At 39.2% G+C, this 21,521-nt stretch overlaps 1 protein-coding gene across 6 annotated transcripts in view; it reads right to left on the bottom strand.

Annotated features, from left to right (window-relative positions):
• Nucleotides 1–21,521, bottom strand: part of LIN28B (lin-28 RNA binding posttranscriptional regulator B) — a 99,012-nt gene that overhangs the window by 30,522 nt on the left and 46,969 nt on the right. For all 6 annotated transcript variants that reach the window (XM_086876669.1, XM_086876670.1, XM_086876675.1 and 3 more), the window contains one exon: nt 11,361–11,545. In XM_086876669.1, the coding sequence (XP_086732795.1) occupies nt 11,361–11,545 (185 nt within the window). The remainder of the gene's footprint in view (nt 1–11,360; nt 11,546–21,521) is intronic.

Genomic DNA, 21,521 nt, shown 5'->3' with positions numbered 1-21,521 from the left:
TAATCAACCGTACAACAGATTCCTTGCTGCTTGTTTGGTCAATGAGCATACTGCTCTCATTAAAAAATGCCAGATGTTTCTTTTCTATGTATAAGAGAAATGTATAAAATTGTAAAGGAGAAAGATAGCTTCAGGAAGCTCCAGGGAGTTAGAAATACAGAGATAATAAGAAAGAACCATTTAATAAAATAATTTCTGGCATCCAAGTAAAATCTGTATGCTACACAATGAACATAAGGACAAAAATTCTAGAATTTGACTAGTGAAGTAAGTAATGATATTCCCACATTTAATAACATAAAATCTCACTGAATTATTTACCGAGTAAATTAAATCCACTCTGAGGATTATTTTTTGACTTACAAAATGAAAGTGCTTAACATTTTAAGTAATTATTAAAAGGAGGTGTAGGCACATATTTCTAACAATCATTATTTGACCAGCTAATCACAATTCTTAAAAAAAAAACCAAAACCAAACAACAAAAAACCACAAGAACTTGAAAAAATTAGTCTGATAAACAGGAAAGGAAACATTTTTTATTTGCTTACTAGAAAGAAGTGATTTATAAAAAGTAGGGGAAAAGACTGTAAATTAAACCTGTAAAAGGCAAATTAATAGGCTTACATCTGAGCTACATATAACTTCTAATCCTATTTCAATTACTGATGGTTCCTTCTCATTGATGGAAGAAATAACACTGCATAATTCTGTGGTGCATCTCATCTCAGGCAGACACACACTGACACACACACTTTATTGTTTTGTTTTACAGTATTAGTTTAGCATAATAAAAGGCAAAGATACTAATTTTAAACACTAGCAAATCAGCAACTGAATTTGAAACACTGAACTATTTCACCTTTTCATACTGGTGAGAATATATTCATTTATCATTAAAAGAAATCAAAGCATTTCGGTTAAACTTTGAGGCAAAGGCTGTTGCAACATTAATTGAGCGGTCTGTAGTTTGCTGTTGTTTGTAGAGCTGTCTAAAGTAAATTAAATGTTTAGCATTTAAACTGTCCAGCAGCTAAAACTCCAAGTGACTTCTGGAGTAGAAGCAGCCATTCAACACAAGACCAGTACAATTTAAATAAATTTTTGTACTTTCAGCTATTCATTGTAAAAGCTCTAATGCCAGGAGACTCAACATCATAAAATTATAAATTAACAGAGATCAAAGAAAAGAAATTGTTTTGCTCAGTCCCATATTTCATAGTGAACTTTCACAACTCTTTCCTCCTTACCCATTCCACTGTTACTGAGCAAACCCAGCTCCCTCTTCCCAATAAATAATGCCTAACTTAGCTTGCTGCTCCTCCAGCTTGGCCACAGCACCGTTGCTCTCTCTTGCACAGTGTTCCATTTCCTCCCTGAAACTCTCTTCATCCTTGTCCTACAGTGCGAACAAAAACTAGTCCAAATCCCCCAACTAGTGACAGTAGTATGCAGGCTAACTTCTACAATTAATCCCAAACACCAATTCCACACTCAAAAGAGAAGGAAACTATTTACACTGCACTAACAGCCTGTGAACCCATATGTGAGTTCTCCTATACGGCCTTTTCTCATTTGCTGCAGGAAATACAAGTCATTGTATTCTTCTTCCTTAGCCTACTGAATTCAATGCTTGAACTCACCACTAAATCCAGCTAAATCACAAATACCAAAAATAGTGATTTTGGGGCTCTCACTGAGATGTCTTCATGCACTACAAACATTAATTACTTTGCAATGTCTCTACGATTGTGTGGTTTATTTGGTCTCAGAGAAATGCACAGGATTCTGAAGCACAAGAAGAAAAAAGCCAAAATATATTTCCAGAGAAGCATTATCATTCTAAGTGCCCAATCTGAAATATCAGTGCCCATGATGGAGCACTTACTGTTTTCTAGCACCTGATGCATTTAAGACAAAGCTCAAACTGAGCAACTGTGGGGGCTGCATTTAGTGGTTCTGCAAAACAAACTCCAGATGTGCTACGTTTGCCACCTGGTAAACAAGGAATACACAACAAGCAGAATACTGCAGAAAGTCCCATTTCAGGTCAACCCTCCCAGATCCACTGGAATCACCATCGTTGTTACAAGGCTGCAGAGCAGGAGCTTGCATACCGCCTGTAATTCAGCCCCCTGTGATTTAGCTCTTGACTTGCAGCAATCTTTCGAAATGGAAGAAAATTCAGCTGAATCCCTGATTGTGCCTGTAGGGCGGTTTTTCTGTAGTCCCCGAAGAGGAGCAGAACCACCAGCACTGAGGTAACCATTTGGAGCTTGGAAAAGATTTGGGCTTCTCACATTGACACTATTTTCAAGGGTCTGTTCTCCCTTCCATAAGTCCTTTCTCATACCCCTCCTTCCTCATCTTCCCTGTGTTTGTTTTCCTATTCCTGCTTCTTCCTAATCTTCACCCTACCTTTTATCCTTGAAATATCTTCCTATGACCCTCTCTGAGGGACTGTGGACACCACAGGAGCATTTCTATTTGAGCTCCACTGTCTCTTCACTGAGCAGTTTGTCATAACCAGAAGAAGCAACTGCAAAGTCCCACTCAGTCCTGCTACTTCTGGATGGAGAATGCCACAAGGCTGTGCAGGGGTGGCTTCAAATGTATGTTTTTCCTGAAATAAGCCTGCCTTTCCTTGTGTATACATGGCCTTACAGACCCATGCCTTCTTCCAGGACACAGCCTGTGTGTCATTACCTGCTCAATAAATGCTCCAGCACAGGTGCACTTTTGGGGGTGGGGGATGCACAGTGGGAAGAGCAGCATCGTGCCTGCACCACCACTACGATGGAGATGACTACCTCTGTGACACATTCCTCTTATATAATGAGCTGCTGAGCTTCTTGGCAAAATAAGATATTGAAGTAAATTCACATTTTAAATTATTCATATTTAAGTAGGTTTGATCTTTAAGTGTCAAGGACAGAAACATGAAGCCACAGCTAATAAAAGAAACAGCTGTAGTGATTTGGAATTACATTACTGCACCGTCTTTTTTCATTTGAAGTTAAAGGGCTCCAGAACTTCTATTCCTTCTAAGGAATGTCAGATTCATCCACAGTGGTAAATCAGAGGCAATGTTTTGGGGGTGTCTGATTTAGCAGATGCGCTATAATTCATTTTTCTCCAGCTTTCAAGTTTTTGGTGTCTTTTTCAACAGATCAAATTATAGGACAATTATTTCCATAATCTGGAATTGCCATTATAATCTGTCCTCAGATTTTATTACATGTTTTGAATATACTTGCTAGGTGATGCTGGAGTCCAACATATATTCAAAAAAAAAAAACAAAAAAACAAGAAAATGCAATTGTTTTCCTAAAACAGGAGATTATGGGTTTCATTATTTAATTACACTGAATATTTTTGTCACAAAATACAGCACAGGCAGACTGCACCTTTTTAGAAGGTAGCTTATCCTGTGAGCAGGTCCGTTCCATGTTCATTGACAGCCGTAGCATGTCACGTGAGCAGAAAGCAGCAGAGTCTGTAGACAGGATCAGTATCAACTTAAAACAGAAATTTTTGCAATCAGGAAAATATCTTCAAATAATGCTCTGTTCCCCATTATTTTCAAAGCACAAGATTAAGTATTCACTAATTTGGCCCCTGAAAATGTATGCACTTTTTTGTTTATTTTTGTGTACTTGAAAATAGTATAGTAGTAAGAAATTAAACACTGAGAAACAAATTTGAATTAAAGAAGCAAATGCCAGTTATATCAGGAAGATGTTTTACAAGCAGAATGATTTTTTGACAATTATTTACTGAGCTACTTTTAACATATTACTTTATTGGCTTTATGCATAATGTGTAAATTGAGCAACGTTCTCAATTGCTTTGTGCTTCCAAATTCCTTCTGATATGTGCAGTCATTAGTACAGGTAAGAATGCAGTGGGATCATTAGGTATATCAGTGCAGGCAAAGGCCTGAATATATGCTGAGAATTTACTGTAAGTGAGAGAGAGCTCACCCCTTGATGAATAGTCAGAAAACATGAGGCCTAGAGAAGACATCCGATTAAAGAAAATATTCTGCATTCCAAAAACAGTGTATGTACTTAAGAAACCCATCTGCTGTGCAGGGACAGCTTTACTCTACATGAGGCTGCATAAAAACGACACCTTCCTACTCACTTCATCTGTTCCTGGTACATTTTCAGAATTGAATCTACTTACTTTAGCATCAAATTTGGATTTCTTATTATAAATACTGTGAAAAATTTGGGGCCTCTCTCTTCTTAACTGTACATGCATACAAACAGATACCAAAAAACTTTTTCCAGGCTCTACTCTGTTCTTGAAACAAGCTTGCAATGATGAAAATCATGCTTGGGTATTGCTTAGTGGTATCATGGCTACCGTGTTCCCAGCTCTTCCCTTGGCACAGATATTTGCATTTACTTGAAGCACATGAAAAGCCCCACCAGAAGACCCATGATGGAAATGCAGCACGTATTTTTGCATGTTTTGATGACTTGTAGACCTAAGTGCAAAGCCCAATTGCTGCTTGCACCCAAATGAGCAGGTGGAAACACTGCACAGTCATGCAAGTTCACCAGCAATGGAGGATCTGAAGAGATCTCACTTTAAGCAGTCTTGTGACGAATCTGGTAGTTAAATTGTCTGAAACCAGAAAATGGCCTATCCAATGAATAAGGAATTGCTTGTATAACCACCCAGCACATTACAGTGTGCCAGGGTACCCCAAAATACCTAACTGACCTTAGGTCAAATTAAGCTTTGTAACCTGCATCTACTATGGCCACTTGGCTTTGCAAATCTAACCATGTTCTCTCCATTTAGAATTTTGAATGAGATTTCTTCCATGTCTTCTGAAAGACAAAACCTTATATTCAAATATTATACATGCTGTTATGCACAACTGTAAGCATTTCTACACTTTGCTCCAACATGCAAGAACTCATCTTTCAGCTCTGCATCCTGGCTCCTGACTGTATGAGCTACAGAATTATGGATGAGAAATCCAGTATCTTTTGAGAAAGGCAGCTCCCCAGTGCTGTATACTGGATCTGGGGGTAGAAGCTAGCCTAGCCAGAGGTCTTCCTGCTTCTGCTCTCACTCTGGAACACTTTCCCATAGTTCTACATGAGTTCTACATTTCAGGAATACTGGTGTAGAGAATGATTACCTGTGCCAGAGAAGAAATCATGACACATAGTGTGTGGTCCATAGGTATTGGGAACTATACACACCAGGCAGTGGCAGTTGTTTTCTCTTTTCTCCCTTAAGCCACTTTCTTTTTATTTTTTCATGCCAAAAATACTTGTTCTTGAAGATCTGGTTCTGTTCTTATCAGACTGGACAGACCAAATCCTGGAAGCACACTGTGTGTTTGTTATGCATGAAGGCTGTGACTGCTGAGCTCCCTTTAAACACAGAAAGATGATGTAGATTTTAACAAGGGCTGTCTAATGAATATATGCAGTAACACTTTTCAGAGGCTTCTGACTTAAGACTTGGACGGGTCTGCACAAAGATGAGCAAAGATTAACCTCCTGCCCTAGAGATCCATCTCAAGCCAGCCTTCAAGCCTCCAATCCACAGCACCAAGCAGCAGCTATTTTTTTAAAGTTACCCTCTTCCTGTTACAAGCAGTTCACGCCAGTTTAGTGGCTTATTATGGCACCGTCAGCAAATATCAATCCTAAAATTATGTAAGGAAGCAAAACTCAGTGGTGTTTATCCCCATTCTAGCCTATTGTCTAAACATGCAAATTGTTATCTCTATAAAACTCTGCACAAATAATATCAAGCTTTGCTTGAGGATCCAAAATCAAGTTGCATCCAGCAAAATCAGGTACTTAACACTTCATCTACTGCAGATTAGCAGTTGATACTGAAGGAATGCTTAAACCACTACTGCCAGAGATAGAAAGCTATACCTCCCTATTTGTTACAGTCTCTCCTTAAAAATCTGCCCTTGTTGGGAAGATGACAGTAGGCCAGAGGGACATCATTTCACACGGCAATTTTCACATAAGAGAACAAAATGATGGTTATCTTTCCATCCCAAGTTTAAAAGGTTGTCTCAGACATCACTGGAAAAAGCAACATAACACCCAACAAAATCATTATGATGCAGGGAAAGAGCAAACAGTCAAGAAAATGCCCTGTGCCGGAAAAATGGGAAAAGCAAGAATGAAAATTGGAATGAAGAGATTCTTGCCATCTAATACCAGGTGAAAGAGTGTCAGGGAAGAGGTGTTCATGGTCTAATTGCTGAAACACCACCCTCAACTAAGGTCCTTTTGCAAGGCTGTACTTATAAGAAACTGGTGTAAACCATGCAATTTTTTCATTTCTTGTGTGTCAGCTTCCTCTTTAGAAAATGGCAGAACTGTGAATGCAGTCTGCATTGAAGAGGAGGAGGAAAATTTCACTGACAGTAACATGCTAACACCATTTTGTGCCAAAGGCTACAACTCCCTGAACTTGCCATCCATTTCCCTGGTTGGATGACTCACTTTGCCTGTTCCCCTTTTCAGCCCAGTGCTGTTCAGGACCTGCCCAAAGCGGATGTATCCCTTTGTTGTAGCTGTGCATGGTGACAAACAGCCTGGCCTTGCTAACCCCCAGGAGAAGGGACTGACAGGCTTTCCCCACCTGTCTGCTAAGCATGGGTTTTATGTGATTCTGCCACGTTTGGTACTAGCTCAGGGCTCTCCTCCCAGCCCATACCACTCCCATTATTCTTATTTCCTTCACAAAAATCTGCTCGTTCAAACTGTAGGAGGCTTTTCTATGAAAGTTAGATTATACCCTTGAGTGTGATTCAATCAGTAGAGATGGAATTGATACAATACCAAGTTTGAAGTAACTTAGTATCATGTAACTTTGCTGTCCTAAACTAGCTCTCCTAGTCCAGTAATTTTAATTCAAATGTCCTCCATGATATGCCACCATGTGTCATCCCTTCCTGCATCCTACCAGCTTAGTGGCTGTTTGTGCAGATCACAAGCTTTTAAAGACCTTTAAGATTTTCTTAATATAGTCTGACTTCAGATCATCCACAGAATGTCTTCAGATATTAAGACCATTTTCTGTCTGACTCAGACACAATGAAGTTTTAAGTGACAGTTCATCAGGGAAGAATTATATTATTTAATTATAATCCCCCCTTCCCTAAGTGGATGTATTTCCACCCCGTGGGTGGTTTAGAACTATGTTTTTCCTCATCTGAAAGTTATGGTTTTGGTCACATTCAAGAGTTACTGGTGAACACCATTTATAACATCTTAACACAAAAACACTTATTTTCTAATTGTTCCTCTATCATATTTATCTACCCTGGAAAAAAAGTCTTCAAAGTGTTGTATCTATGCTGCAGTGCTCATCACTGTTTAGCCAACTGAGCTACAAATACATGGTTGTTTCACCAGTCATATCCCAGGGTGTAATTCAGCATCACCATTTGTCCAGTGGCAATGGATGGCTCGTTGAGCTCCATCATTTTAAGCAGCTCCCAAATCCCTCCCTCATTGTTTACTTGCAGGGCTGGCTGCCTTATAAACCAAGACAGTGAAATGTTCCATGTCAGACTCCAATCTCACAATGTAGTGTTTATTTATTACATAAATATAATATGTTTAAATATAAATCTACTGACATAGGTCACCTGTACTAGAAAGTTCCCCAGCCACAAGTGTGATGTTCACAGAAGGTATCACAAAACTGAAATGAAATAAATTAGAACTGGGAGATGGAGTTGTACTCAATTATTTCTTCCTTGTTCCTTTCTTCTTGCTTTATTTTATTGCTTCCATTTTGGTATGAAGATTTCAAAACCAGAAAAGGAAAAAAAAAAAAAAAAAAAAAGGTGCCAACCGCCCCATCTCCCCCAAAACACTCTAGATGAAGCAAGTGCCAAGCTAAGCAAATACAGAGTAACAGACACTGCTGAAAAAGTATCCAAGTTTGAGCTCCTAGCAGGAATATTTACAGATACTGGGTAATACTTTTAGGTCCCAAAGATAACTCTAGCTTCTAGTCCTGTGAGCATCATGTGCCTTTATTAATATATTCTCAAAGGTCTGTTGGTTAAGTCATTTAAATGTACACTGCACTAAAGAATATTCTCCCATCTATATAAATAATTACAACTCATAAAATAGTCCTTTACCTGGTTTCATTTTAGGCAACATAGAAATACTGGGAGGGCTTGTTCAAAAAAATAGAAAGAAGGCAGCGTAATTTTTTCCTTCCTCCCTTTTTCCTCAGCTTTACTCTGAGATGGTGGGTTAGGTTCTGATTTCATTTCTTCTACTCTAAATCACAGACTTGTCTACAAGTTACTAAGTACTTGATTAAGTGTGATTTCAGAGCACTTTGTCCTTTCCTCATGAGATCCCCACGGTCATTCCTAGAGAGCAGCCTAGCATACTTTTGTGTCAGCTCACTGCCAGAACTGAGCAAAGCACAGTGTTTGGCATGTGTTAAGAGCTCCTACAAAGCAAGCTGCAGCTGGTTCCAATGCAACTCCTCACAAATTCATCCCCTGGTTTAGCCAGGTAGGAAGAGACCAGCCCCTCCACTGTGCATCTCTGCCATAAAACACCACTTCTGAACTCAGAACATGTCAGATGAATATCACACCTGAGCTTCATTTAGAAACCTCCCCTCTAGCCCAGGTTTCTCTAAATACTGTGAAAAAGTGCATACATGTATTGCAATAGATTAAAGTAAGGTCAGAGAACCTGAAGCCTGCAGGCTGCTCAGAGCCACAGCTTCATTCCACATGGGCCCCAAATATTCCCCTCCTCACATGTCAGTGTGCCAACACGCTGAGACAGAATGACCAAGTGGCCACTTGGTGACAATTACAGAAGTCCCACTAATGTTAGAAAACCAATGTGGCCCACAGTAATGCCAAAGGGGAAATATCATGGAGCAAGGTCCCCACAGCAACAGTACTGCAAATTACAGGGACCCTGAGTCTACCATGGAAGCCTCACAAAATTCACCAACATTGGTAACTTTAGGGTCATGACTTTTTTTTCCTCCCTATCTGCACATATGGCTCTTTTCCCTTTTCTTCTCCCCATCTTTGCTATCTCTAACTCCTCTCAGTAATTAGAGAAACAGAATCCATTCAAATGGGATCCAGACAAAAAGGTTCACTGAGGCTGGGCTCTCACACTCTTATATTGGTAATATAAAAAGAGATGAACATGAGAAGTTGGAATTGGCTTTTGTAAATGGAGGCAGTTCTCACAGTACAACAGCAATCTTCAAGAAACTTTTCACTAGACATGTTGGAGGTGCACCTTTTTTATTGACTAGGCGTTCAAAACTAATTTTTCTTCAAGCAAAGACACTGCTTTTCACTGAGTGATAATGTCAATGCTACTTCAAACATTTCAAATTTCAGCCTTTTTTGGTGTCTTATGACTTAAGTGTAAGAATTCTGAGACAGAAGTGGGTAGATGTTTTTGCCCACATTTTCACATTCAAATTAATTCAAATTAATTTTGAATTTCCCGTTTTTTTAAAGGCAAGTGAACATTAGAGAGTACACTGTCTCATAGATCAGCCCCCCCCGCACTGTTTTTCAGGGTATATCTATTCAATTTTTTCTATGCTTCAGCTATGAAAAAACATGACTGAAAGCAGTTCATTTTAGAGACTTACAAGGGAAACATCTACAGGATTGGAGCTAGGATCCCTTTGTAGTCCCTGAAGAGGAGCAAGGCAAGATTCAACCCCAACATTTTAAAGGCTTCCCTAGGATGAGATGAATTGCACTTGCAAAGTACTGCTTCCCCCTGCATCTCCTACCCTGTGCACTACAGATTGTTCAAATCCCTGCCTCTTTCAATATGCAGTCTTCCCTGACTGCTTACAACCAGATCATTTAAATTTCAAGGTTTTTGAAGCAAGGACTGTCTTCCTTCATATACACGTGCAACAAATAGGTCAACAGGATCACACCAGCATGACTGTGGCCTTTATTTGCTGCCTAAGTATGAGACATCAAGAACAGTGGTAATGCTAACACCCTAAACAGATTAGCAATTACAATTCATGGAAAAAGCAATAATTTAAATCAGAATAATACTGAAAGCCTATGGCAAAATAAAAAAAAACCCAACCAACCAACCAAAAACCCCCCAAAAAACCAAAACCAGCTATTGCTTGAAACATGATTCTACAAGGCCAGATATGGAGAGCAATCAAAAAGAAAGCTTTGTCCAGCTTACAAAGTCTCTCCTTGTTGTGGTTATAGACTCTGATCTGTTACAGCAGCAATAAATTTTGTTTATGGCCCTTAGCTTTTACAAAGAAGGTGAAAGAGGGACTAATATCATGTCTCTAGTCCTTAACTAAAAAAAAAATTAAAAAAGAAAAAGGTGTGAGGGACAAAAATAAAGAGCCTTTTAACAGAGGACAAGTGGAGCTCATCTGTAGCTAGTAAGGGTTTCTGATCCCAAATATCTCAAACCTGGGCTACGTCTCCTTTCCAGGTGACCCTACCTTTCCTAAGCTATTCTTTGCTTCAGAATGTGCAATGGAAGAGAGCCATCACCTCTCAGTCATGCCATACATTAACTACTGCCAGCAAAACCTGGCTGTTTAGATGTTCTTTACTGGAATCCTCATAAAGTATGTATTCCCCTTGGCCTCAGTCACTATAGCTACTGGGCTGGGCAATAGCATGAGGAAAAAAGGGTGAATTCACCTAAATAAATGAATAAGCTTTCTAGCAAGAAGGCTGTTCTTGCTGAAATAGGTGCAGGTAGCTTTGTAGTGAAGAGGACTCATGCTGCACATGTGTAGAGAGAAATGCAGCAATCAAAATTAACCTGAAATTTGTGAAGTATTATTACAACAGTTCCTCAGACCATCAGGAATTACAACCTTTGGAAACGCCTTATAGTCTTTTCAGTAAGTAAAATATAATTAATCAAATGATATACATCTCAACCCTTACTGCAGCACCTACATTTTTTTATATTAAACTACTGATGCAGTTTAAAACCCCACTGCACATGATAGTCTGTTTAGCACGCACAGTTCTCACCTAAACATCACATTATTTCACCTGTATTCAGACTGACCTCTCTCTCCAGTCTAATAGCAATATCTTCAAAATTATATTATATTCCTCTGCAGGCTCCCTCTAATTTAATAAAACCTTCTCAAGTAAAACTAATCAGTGGGTGATTGATGTAGTTGTATAGATACAGCTTTAATTAAATTACTAAGCTACATGTAAAAGCCAAATTTGCATAGAAGGGTTTCCTTTCACAAACAAATAAATGCTGAAAACATAATTTCAAGAAAAACTTGCAAAGGAAAAAAAGGGGAGAATAGCAAAGTAAGGTAATTACCTATCTCCCTTTGGTTTTCTTTTTTGTACTGTCTTCCCTTTGGGTCGTCTTTCACTTCCTAAACAGGGGCTCCCACCAGGGCCTGTTACCCGTATTGATTCAAGGCCTTTGGAAGATTTCTTAAAAGTAAATTCCACAGGTTCTCCTTCTTTTAGGCTTCTAAATCCTTCCATGTAAAGCTTGCTCTGTAAATAGGAAAAATACTCTTGGTTACCATTGCCTTAAAAACAGTATTTACATTTATAATCAACAGGACAAATTACCCCATCTGCCATCCTACAACACACACATTGCGTAACAGTTTCCTCTGCGTGAGCTGTAGCAGGTGATACTACAAATTATAGTCCTGGATACACTGAAAACCCCATTCAACACTAAACAAATAAAAAGAACCTATTTTCAGTATCAGCAAAACTGGAATAACATTTTCCTTTTCCGTGATGAATGCCATAGATGAAGCAGAATAAATGCTATATTCTTGAAAGCTTTAAAAATTCTTAACAAGTCTCAGGAAGTGAAAATCTCTGAAAAGAGAGCAAATGTTCACTTCAGAGCAAATTAATTTATGATCAAAGTTATAATGATTTGCATTCTCTGTATCTGGGTCTGCTGCTCTGAAAATGAATCAAAGATACAGCAAGCATGAGAGGCACAAGGAAGGCAACTCTGAACAAAGTCTGCTGACATGGGCAGTTCAAATATCCCTAGTGAGCTGCTGAATTTCTGTTGTGTACACCAAAAATGTTATCTACTTAGCATGATTTATGTATGTACTTTCATTCACAGAAAAGGAAATTTTCATCATCACAGAAAGTGAAATACATACTGATAATTTTTTTAGTACTACACTGCAGTAGAAAAATCTTGGACAAGCTGAAGTCAACAGGAGCTTTCCACTGATTCTGACACAATGAAAATTTTCATCAAGATTCCAAACATATGATGTACAATTAAGTAAGCATTCCAGAAGAAATCAGATTAATCAAACTCTTAAATAAAACGATCATTTTGTTACATGACAGGCAGGCTTTTGGGGGTGGTGGAGATAAAGTGGCTGCAGTATACTTTTATTTTAGAAATTGCATGGTAGATGAATGAGATCAGTTGGACTCACAAAGAATATTACAAAATACCTCAATTTACATACAATTAGAGGTCTTTCAGGAGAGTTACAACCCAAATTTTCTTCTTTTGCTCATGGATTCCTCAGAGGAAAGAGAAAAAAGTGTATCCTGACTAATTCTTAATCCATTCTCTAGCATTCACTTGGCTGAACCACAGACTCAAGAAGGAAATCTTTACCGCAGGTGCCATCCCAAATCAGTCACATGTCAAAGAAGGCCAAGTGACACACAACTCGTATCTGCTACTCGACAAGTGCAACTAGGAACATGTAGAAATCAGATGGCAATCCCTGACATGGGCTCCCTGTAACCATTCATGGGAGGTCTGCAGCACCAAGACTCTGTTTTAGCAGAGCACAAGAACTGACACCTACACAGTTCATAGTCAGCTCACAGACAGGGAGCTGATTTCTTCACAAGGATGCACAGAGAACAGGACCAAGGGCAGGAACAGTTCCCCCTGAGCTGCTACAGAGCAAACTAGTTTCAGGCACAAGGAAAAACTGCTCACTATAAAAAAAATTAAACAGAGAAGGCCAAAGTAATTGTTCTCTTTGCTGGAAATAGTTAAGATTCATCTTACCAGGGCACTGAATAAATAACCCAATCCAAGGCCCTGCTTCAGTCAGATGTTCAACCAGATGAAATTAAGAGGAGCTTTCCAACCTAGGCTTTACTGTGATTCTGATATCCTAACCCAGTGCTGGTGAGACTGAAGAACAGGATTACAGCTCCTGGTTCTGCAGCAGAGCTACCTTGGGGGACCCGTGTCACTTAACTTCTCCCTGATTTTCTGAAGAGGGATGACACTGCAAAGTCTATTTTTCACAGCACTAATAGACTGAATTATAAAATAATTTGGAATATTTATTTTAATGAAATAATGTGAAAGCATATATGCCTCAGCTTCCTGAAACCCCAAGTTCTCAGTGTACCCAACACAAGACACTACCACTGCTGGTCTGAGTGGCTCAGGTGCTTAGAATTTTTCCAGCAGCCAAAAGTAACCAAGAACACATCTTCACTCATTAGGACAAAGGCTGGCTTTGCTTATCCAGTTGTGCAGTTCTAGTAGGCTTGGCTCTCCCACACAAATCTAACAGTGTGAAACAGGAGACAAATTGCTGATTTTATAGGCTGAAGGTTGAGCAGTATTTAAAAGGTGGGGGGAAGAGCATGGGAGCACTGTGTAACAAAGGAAAGAAGAAATATATAATATCTGTTCCCTAAATCATAACCTTGGATTTTTGAAAAAATTGAAAATTTAAGGCATGAAAAAATAAATATGCAAATATTGTTACTAATGCAACTGGAGGACAGTAATTGTACACAAACCAATTAAACAAACCACTCAGGAAGGCAGTATCATTTCAAGCAAGCCCTCCACTTTGAAAAGCCTGTATAGCAATAAGGGGATCTTTGTCACAATGATGTGACAACATCAAACATCCAAGTTCAGAATACACCAAAAGAAGACTCTGCCACCCCTCAAATGAAATAAGAGACACTGCCTGTGGCATGAGTCCTTCTCTAGGTCCATCCACATCTCTTCAGTGGCCACCAGGGAAATCTTGATGAAAGGAAAGAATTGAATAAGGTGTATTCTGTCTCAAAATTAGCACACAGTTGAATGTTCCAAAACTAGACAATCAGTACAACACAGATGGGTGCTAATAACCAGAACCTCAAAGGCATAAGCCCTTTTTTCCTGCAATACTGAACACAGCATGGATGCTTGTCTACTTGTTTAATCACAACTTAATGAAGATACAGTTAAGTTTCGATAAGAGCTATGCATTTTTTCCTGAGTTCCATCATTATTAAAAAATGCTAAAAAATGCTGCTACACATAACATTGTCTTCTACTTTACCTCAAAATAAATACTTGCTTAAAACATAACTTAAAGCAGAGCATTATTAGTATTCCAGAATGCTTTTATTTCTCTCATTTCACTGTTAACAACAGAACTTGGTTTCTAAACAAAGCACCCTATTTACAAGAGATTTTTTAAACATATTTAAAAGCCTAAGTACAGCAACAATCATGCTTTCATTAATCACGTTATGCAGGTGTACATTTTTTGCATGTTTTTTTCGAGCACTTTTAACAACAAAAAATGTCAAAAAATCCCCACTTCAAATGACTTGCACAGTTCTCTCCTTGAACAGATCTCAACAGCTTTTCAATGTTAAAGATGGATTTGGTGCTGTCTGACTTACTGTGCAAATGTACAGCTCATGGTGAGATTCTCTGAGGGTGCAGCAACAATTCAAAGCCATTGTGAAAAAATGGCATTTGGAAACCAGCAAAACAAATCTAAAACCTGAATCCCTCTTAACTTGTCTAAAGAGTTGGAAAAAAAATGTCTGTAAAGTTGATAATTTAATGTTAAGAGACTTAGCTCAGTATTTTCCTCACATTACTTAAACAAATAAAACTGACACAATTAAAAGCAGCCAGAGTTTCAAGTCACTGAACCATTTCTAGAGCCCTGAATGGGGTGTATGGGCACACTGCCAACAAACAAAGAGAAAAATTTAAAAGCAACATGCTTTTCCTCCTTTCTCTCTTTCAGCTGTCAGAGACTTTACTGTTATTTTTACCAGCAGTCACTACAGTGGTTTCAGAGTGCAGGTTGTTTTTTTTTTTTTCTCTTTTTTAATTTGACAGGACCACTTATGGTGGGTTTCTTGTGTTTGGGTTTTTTGGTTATTTGTTTATTTTTGTATTTTTTTTAAATAGATATCCTAATGTAAAATCTCACACATCTCTGTTACAAGCAACAGCTTGGTCCAAAATGCTGTCAATCTTGTAGTAATGTTGGCAACAACAAGTATGAATAAAAAACTTCATGATCACAAGTTTGTGAAAAGCATTTCCTACTGCAAAACCAAAATCAAAACTGAACAAGTATAAACTGTATTAGCAAAATGGTCCCCAAAGAAATGCACCAATTCCTGGGCAGTGTCAGGGAGTGCTTACAGCTTTCACCAGGCTCTACAAAAGAAAGGAAGTTTGGAATTAAGGATCATTACAGGGGCCCGATTGCCTCAGATATGTGTGCATTGCTTTTAGTAAGTGTGGGGAGTAAGTGCCTCGTCACAACTTTGCCATTTCTACTCAGGGCTGTGAACAACTGCTGTTGCAGAGGACATTAAATACTTTAGAGGGACGAGGGGGAAAAGTTATTTGGTGGCATTCTGCTTACCTCATTTATTTTCTGTATCTCTCATTTCTGCCCCTTTTTATCTAGTGATTGATTGATTGCTTAGTACAATGACCAGACGCCACCAGTATGCCGAGTTTCCCAAAGTAAGAAAACTGTTTTTCCTCCAAAATTATCTACAATTAAATCCAGGCATGAAGGAAAGCATATTCTAAAGCTCAACCACAATAAAGATTGTAAGAAAATCAATCTCTCCAAGACAACCTCGTACAGTTTCATCAAGAGCCATCAACCATTGAGTAAAGCAAGGGTACTCGGTGAGTGGACCCAGAAGTAAAACAATTTACACTGGATGCATAGTAGTGCTCTTCCCTGCATTAGGTCAAAACCCATGCAGAATAGTATCAGTTGCATGATACAAGTCCTGCTATACGGACTTTTGCTATTGACCAAAAGTTCATTATAGGAAACTTGTGAAGATGATGTATTTTTGCAGGCAGCATACTAAAGCAAACAAAAAATTCACTACCCTGAACAACAGCCCCTCCAAGGGCAATGGGCAGCTCTGCTGCACTAACACAGGATTTGAAGACACTGGGCACTTGCAAAACACCTCAACACTGTTCCTGCTGACCCTTCAAGGGGTTTGTTCCTGCTCCTAGACGCTTATCTTGCACCAAATCTGGCACTTCTTTTGGTCCTCCCCATAAGCCAATTTAACTCTCTAATCTGACAGGAAACAAACTCAGTTTAAAAAGAAGGGGGGAGGATAAGAGGAAGAGGAAACAGAGATAGATTTTTGTTTTTCCGGTGAGCTAAATCTATTCACAGCAAAGTTCAACGAGCTCCAGGACATACACAGTGGAAACAGCAACTTCTTGAGATGAGAATGTTCTCCTTAATATTTTATGTAAAAAAGCAAACTCTACAGCATTACAGGGATTTTTTTTTAAAGTTTAACATAACACAAAGTAACTTGAAAAAAGCTACAGAACACTATTTCTCAAAGATTTGCACTTCAGCTCTAAGACAAGGAAGAGCCATGTACATCACATGTATAAAACATTTATGAGAAAGCTAGTGCAAGTAACTTTACAGTAGGGAAAGAACTGGTATGTAGGCAGTAACCACATGCAGCTGGTACACTGCAATTTCACACCTTTATTTACTTGGAATTTGTTTCTGTCTTGAATTTCCACCATGACCGTAGTCATGTTCATAACCTCGTTTCCATTCATCATCCTGTCGCTGTCCCCACACTGTTATTTTTCTTACTGAGAAGTGTACAAAGGTATTTATTTAACTTTTGAACAAAAGGCTCTCTCTAATTCAAAACCTCCCACCCCATACAACAGAAGGATTTCTTCCTTCTCAATTTATGTATCTAAAGAAACTTCTATTAACTGCTTTAACTTTTAAGAATTTTAAATTAATTCTAACTCAGCTTAATACTTTCAGTTCTTGTTCCATCGCAACTTCCAAGAAGGGATATCTTTTGATAATCTATTCCTTTTTTGCATTACCTCTTCTCAACCCAATATCCCTCCCAAGAAAAGGAGGGATATCTCTGCTATCATGATTAGGTAATTTGCCATAATTCTCCTTTTCCTTTACTTGGGATTCAAGTTAAACCTTTTCTCTATTTAAGTCTCCAGTACTTCAGCTCACCTATCTTTACTAAACAGTTCTCTTAAATTTAGCATATGTTCATCTTAAAAAAAAATACCAACTTTTTGTCACCTCATTTAACTTAAACCAAGTAAACACAGTTCATGTTTTATCTTCATTTTTTTAAACAATCATGTTTTCTGTTTAAAGGTCAGCAATTCCTTTCAAGCCCAAAATAACACAACTTCTATTCTGAATTACTCTTTTGGTAAGAAAACTATTGACAGTTGTTTACAGGAAAAACACATCACTATATCATAGTATTAGACATGCTGTCTATATATAAGTCTAAGCTAGAGATCTACAATGAATCTCTCATAACTCCTTCACAAAGTGATTCTGGCCAAATAGATTCTGTGTCTATGCTACCCCTTGTTTCCAACTTCACTGACAAAACCTTATCAATTTTCTGCATAATTTTAAGTATTTGTGTTCAGGCCATGAATGCTATTTGACCATGTTCTCACCTTCTCTGTATCTGGTTCAGCATTCAGCAGTGGTTGTTCGATTTTGTATAACAATACTAAGAGCCTGGATACTAAACATATCTCTTGCTTTTCCTCCCTGACATAGCCCTCTTTTCTTGCTATAGTAAGTATATTCTTTGTTCATGTAGCACCTACACAATGAGTGTTCTCCCTTTTCTCCTTTGCACAGACCATTTACTGCATATGCAATTCTCATTTACCCAGTTTTCCTTGTTCTGTGCTTTAACACCAGGCATAAAAATCAAACCAGTCTCTTCTCTCATTTCTTAGTTTAAGTATTTTCTCATCAGTCACACAGTCACAAGAGAGAATTTACTCACTTCAGTCAGTTTCTAAAGGGAAGTTCCTCTTTTCCCACCAAAGCCTCACATTGACTCAGGAAAAAAGGAGTTTCTCTCTTCTTGGCAATGCCAGATTTCAGCTTTGTTTATGCTCCCTGAATCAGTTCTATGCAGTCAAAAAACCCACCAGCAAACCTCAAAAGAAGCCTCGTGAATATGCAGCCATGGCAGGTAAGGCTGTCCTGTGCAGCACCTTGCCAACACTTGCATTGCCTCAGATCTCCTGAAACTACACTATTAATCTCAGATAGTTTAATTTCAATTAATCCCAGACCCTCATCAGAAGAAGCATCTTCTTCTCTTGATGGTGTCACGATGGTCAAACACCTGCAAGCTCCCTCCCCACAAGTTTTCCCTTGCTACCAGCCGACTGTACCGCTTTTGGGAGCCCCACAGACACCCCAGGATGGGGGCCCTTTCCTTCCTTCACTCACCACTGAGCCACCCCACCCTCAGGCAAGTGCAGTCCCTTCGTGCAGCTGAAACCACCTCATTCTCTGCTCCAAATACTCTGCTGTAATGCAGTTTTGCAGAAACCCAAAGGCTCTTTTCTACAAAGATTAGGAACAAACAAACAAACATGACCTTTTATGCAATCAAAAACCAGGGCTGATTATCCTCTCTCTATTTTCATTAGGATAAGGCTCTTGCTCCCCCTCCCCCCAATTTTTTATTCTTCCAGGATACAAGGCCCTGATGTCCAGCTGACCAGACTCTTCAAGGCATCCTGATATTCAATCCATTTTAGAGATGCTTCCAAGTGGAAAACTTCCCAAGAGGGAAGAAAACCATCATCAGACTGTTTGGTGTACCTCTTCCCCTGACAATGTGCAATAAACTGAAAAATGCATGAGCTGCATACGTTTGTAGTGTTCACCTAGGCATAGTATTTTTCAAACTTCCTCTCTACTAAAAGCACAAGACAGAGGTCAAAACAAGCCACTCCTGTAGCTCATCTATTACATGAAGGAAGGGGGTATCATACAGAATCCTAGACCTTTTCTTGTTCTCTTCTGCGGGTAAAAAAAAAAAAAACAACAAAAAACAACAACAACCAAAAAAAAAAACCTACAAAAAACCAAAAACAGAGTGGGCCACCAGAAAATCCATAAATTCCACCAAGTCCACTTTTCTCATTTCTTTCAGAATGGATACAAATGCAGTGAAACCTGCAAGATGGATTTGGCTAAGCTGTCTCCTGTCAGGTATCGTTCCTGTAAGTTTAATGGTGAGGACAGAACGCAGCATGGCTATGCTTAACTCATTTTTAAAAGCATGCTGGATATACTGAAAGACAGTTCTCTTCTAGCAGATCTAAAAATTTGCCAGCTTCAACGTACATCATTCCACAGAGGAGGAAATCAAAAGCACAGGAAGGCGCAATGTACACCTCACAGTCTGCTGCATTTTTCCAGCACTGAAAATGTGCTCTGGGTACAAAGCAGAGACTCAATGGTAGAGTTATGTCACCTAAACCACAGTTTCCTCCAGATATACTACACCTCTCTGGTGTCGTTAACCATGTTTCCAGAAACAACTGCAGCACCTCTGTTTTCCATGCCTGCCCTACGATGTCTGTGAGCTTCATTTCTGTGCTCCTCTCTACACCCCCACGCACGAGAATGACAAGCCCCTGTGTCAAGAGATGTTTAAGCTATATAAAGGTTCCTAATCCACCTCCCTCACCACCTCCCACCATCTCAAGACACTGCATATAATTAAAAAATAAATTAGGCCCAGATTGTGATCTGCTAATTCAGATGTAGCAGGATGTCTTTCTGCACATAGTACCTTTCCCTTCCTCTGCACAAAAGTGGCCTGAGAGTCATGTTTTCTTCCCATAGACCCTGAACATCCATCTCTGAGAAAGCCGTTCTCAACTTTTAAATCATAAAGCTGCAACATAGTACCAGGAAATTCTGAGGTTTTGAAAATTCAAAAAGGTTCGTCCACCTTTTTGTAACCCCTCAGATGAGAAAATTAAGTGGTTCACACTTCACTGGAAAACAGAAGAATGGCTAACACTGTGGGCAGCTACAGGAGCCACAGGTTGACACTAAAAAACCTCTGCATTTTAAATAAATGAATCAGCAAGTTGGCATACATACAGAGACCTGAACCTGTTCATCTCACTCTATTCTCATGGCAAAACATATCCCAATTATCCTGTCCTGCCTCCTTCTTCCTGAAGCATAGTGCAGCAGGTAGCCACCAATAACTCTGCAGTCCAAAAGATAAACAGATTAGGGCAAGGGTAGCAGGGTTATGTTTGTAGATGCAGGCCAATAACCAGGACAAAAAGAATCTTACTTGTGAGCAGTAAATTGAGGTAGGACTCTAGGGTGGTAAGGATGGAGGTAAGAGTGGATGGTTGTTGGATCCTCATGGAATGTAACAACTTGATTTTCTCAATAGGCCAGGGACAGGGTGGTAGAAGGGCTGGGTAATGCCAAAAAAACAAGGCTTGTATCTTACAAGGAATGGGCTAGGGCAATGGTCTGGCTGAGGACTGAACCCAAAATAAAGCTGTGAAAAAGAAGTAGTGGATAGTTACAGAATCTACAGGTTCTCAAAGCCTCAGACAAACCAACTGTCCTCTCCTCCCAGTCAAGTACTGGGAGCAGAATGAATGTTTACAGGCCAGTTCTGACTTGGGCCATGCTGGCAGTCCACCCCTGCCCCTACCTCCTTTTTTCTCCTCCTCCCCAGCTACCTATGGGCTGAAGCCTGAAAAACTATCCTCATATCACTTCCACCTTCCCCAGGCCCTGGGCTGAGAACTGCCAGCCCAGCACAGCACCGTGACTTCAACTTCACCTCAGAAACCTGAGATCATGCTGCAAAGAATGTTTTCTGAAAACTACCATCAGCTGCTTTAGTGCAAAGCTCCTCCATGCTTCAATGACTCTTCTAATTCTTCAGACAAAAATGCTGTCTGCTTGAAAGCTCCCTATAGCCAGGGAGTGAGAAAGTAAGTGAACATGCATGGTATTTTAGCCAACTGAGAGTAACCATGCCCGAAACAATTGCAAGATAAAAATCCATCCTCTTGTAAACAGACACCTCTTCTTGAACTATTCATCAGCTTTTGGGCAAATATAGTTTTTACTTTTATGGTACAGGTGTCCTTGCTTCCCACCAAGGACTCACGTTGCACTGTGCAAGGTCCTACACAAAAGATACCATCCACAGGCAATACCTCAATGCTGCTAAACCATTTAGAGGTCAGAACCTGTATTTACCAACTATTTTTAAATTCCATTTACTTAATATGCCAGTATACAAGCAAAACACACAAAATACCACATAGAATACTTGTTTACTAAAGTCAAAGTCACCATGCACACAAGAATAAAACAAGAATATCTGACAA

Source organism: Cyanistes caeruleus, chromosome 2 (genome assembly GCF_971803275.1).
Source record: "Cyanistes caeruleus chromosome 2, bCyaCae1.hap1.1, whole genome shotgun sequence".
NCBI lineage: Eukaryota > Metazoa > Chordata > Aves > Passeriformes > Paridae > Cyanistes > Cyanistes caeruleus.
The sequence above is the reverse complement of the archived record's forward strand: the minus strand, read 5'-3'. Positions and strand labels throughout refer to the sequence as shown.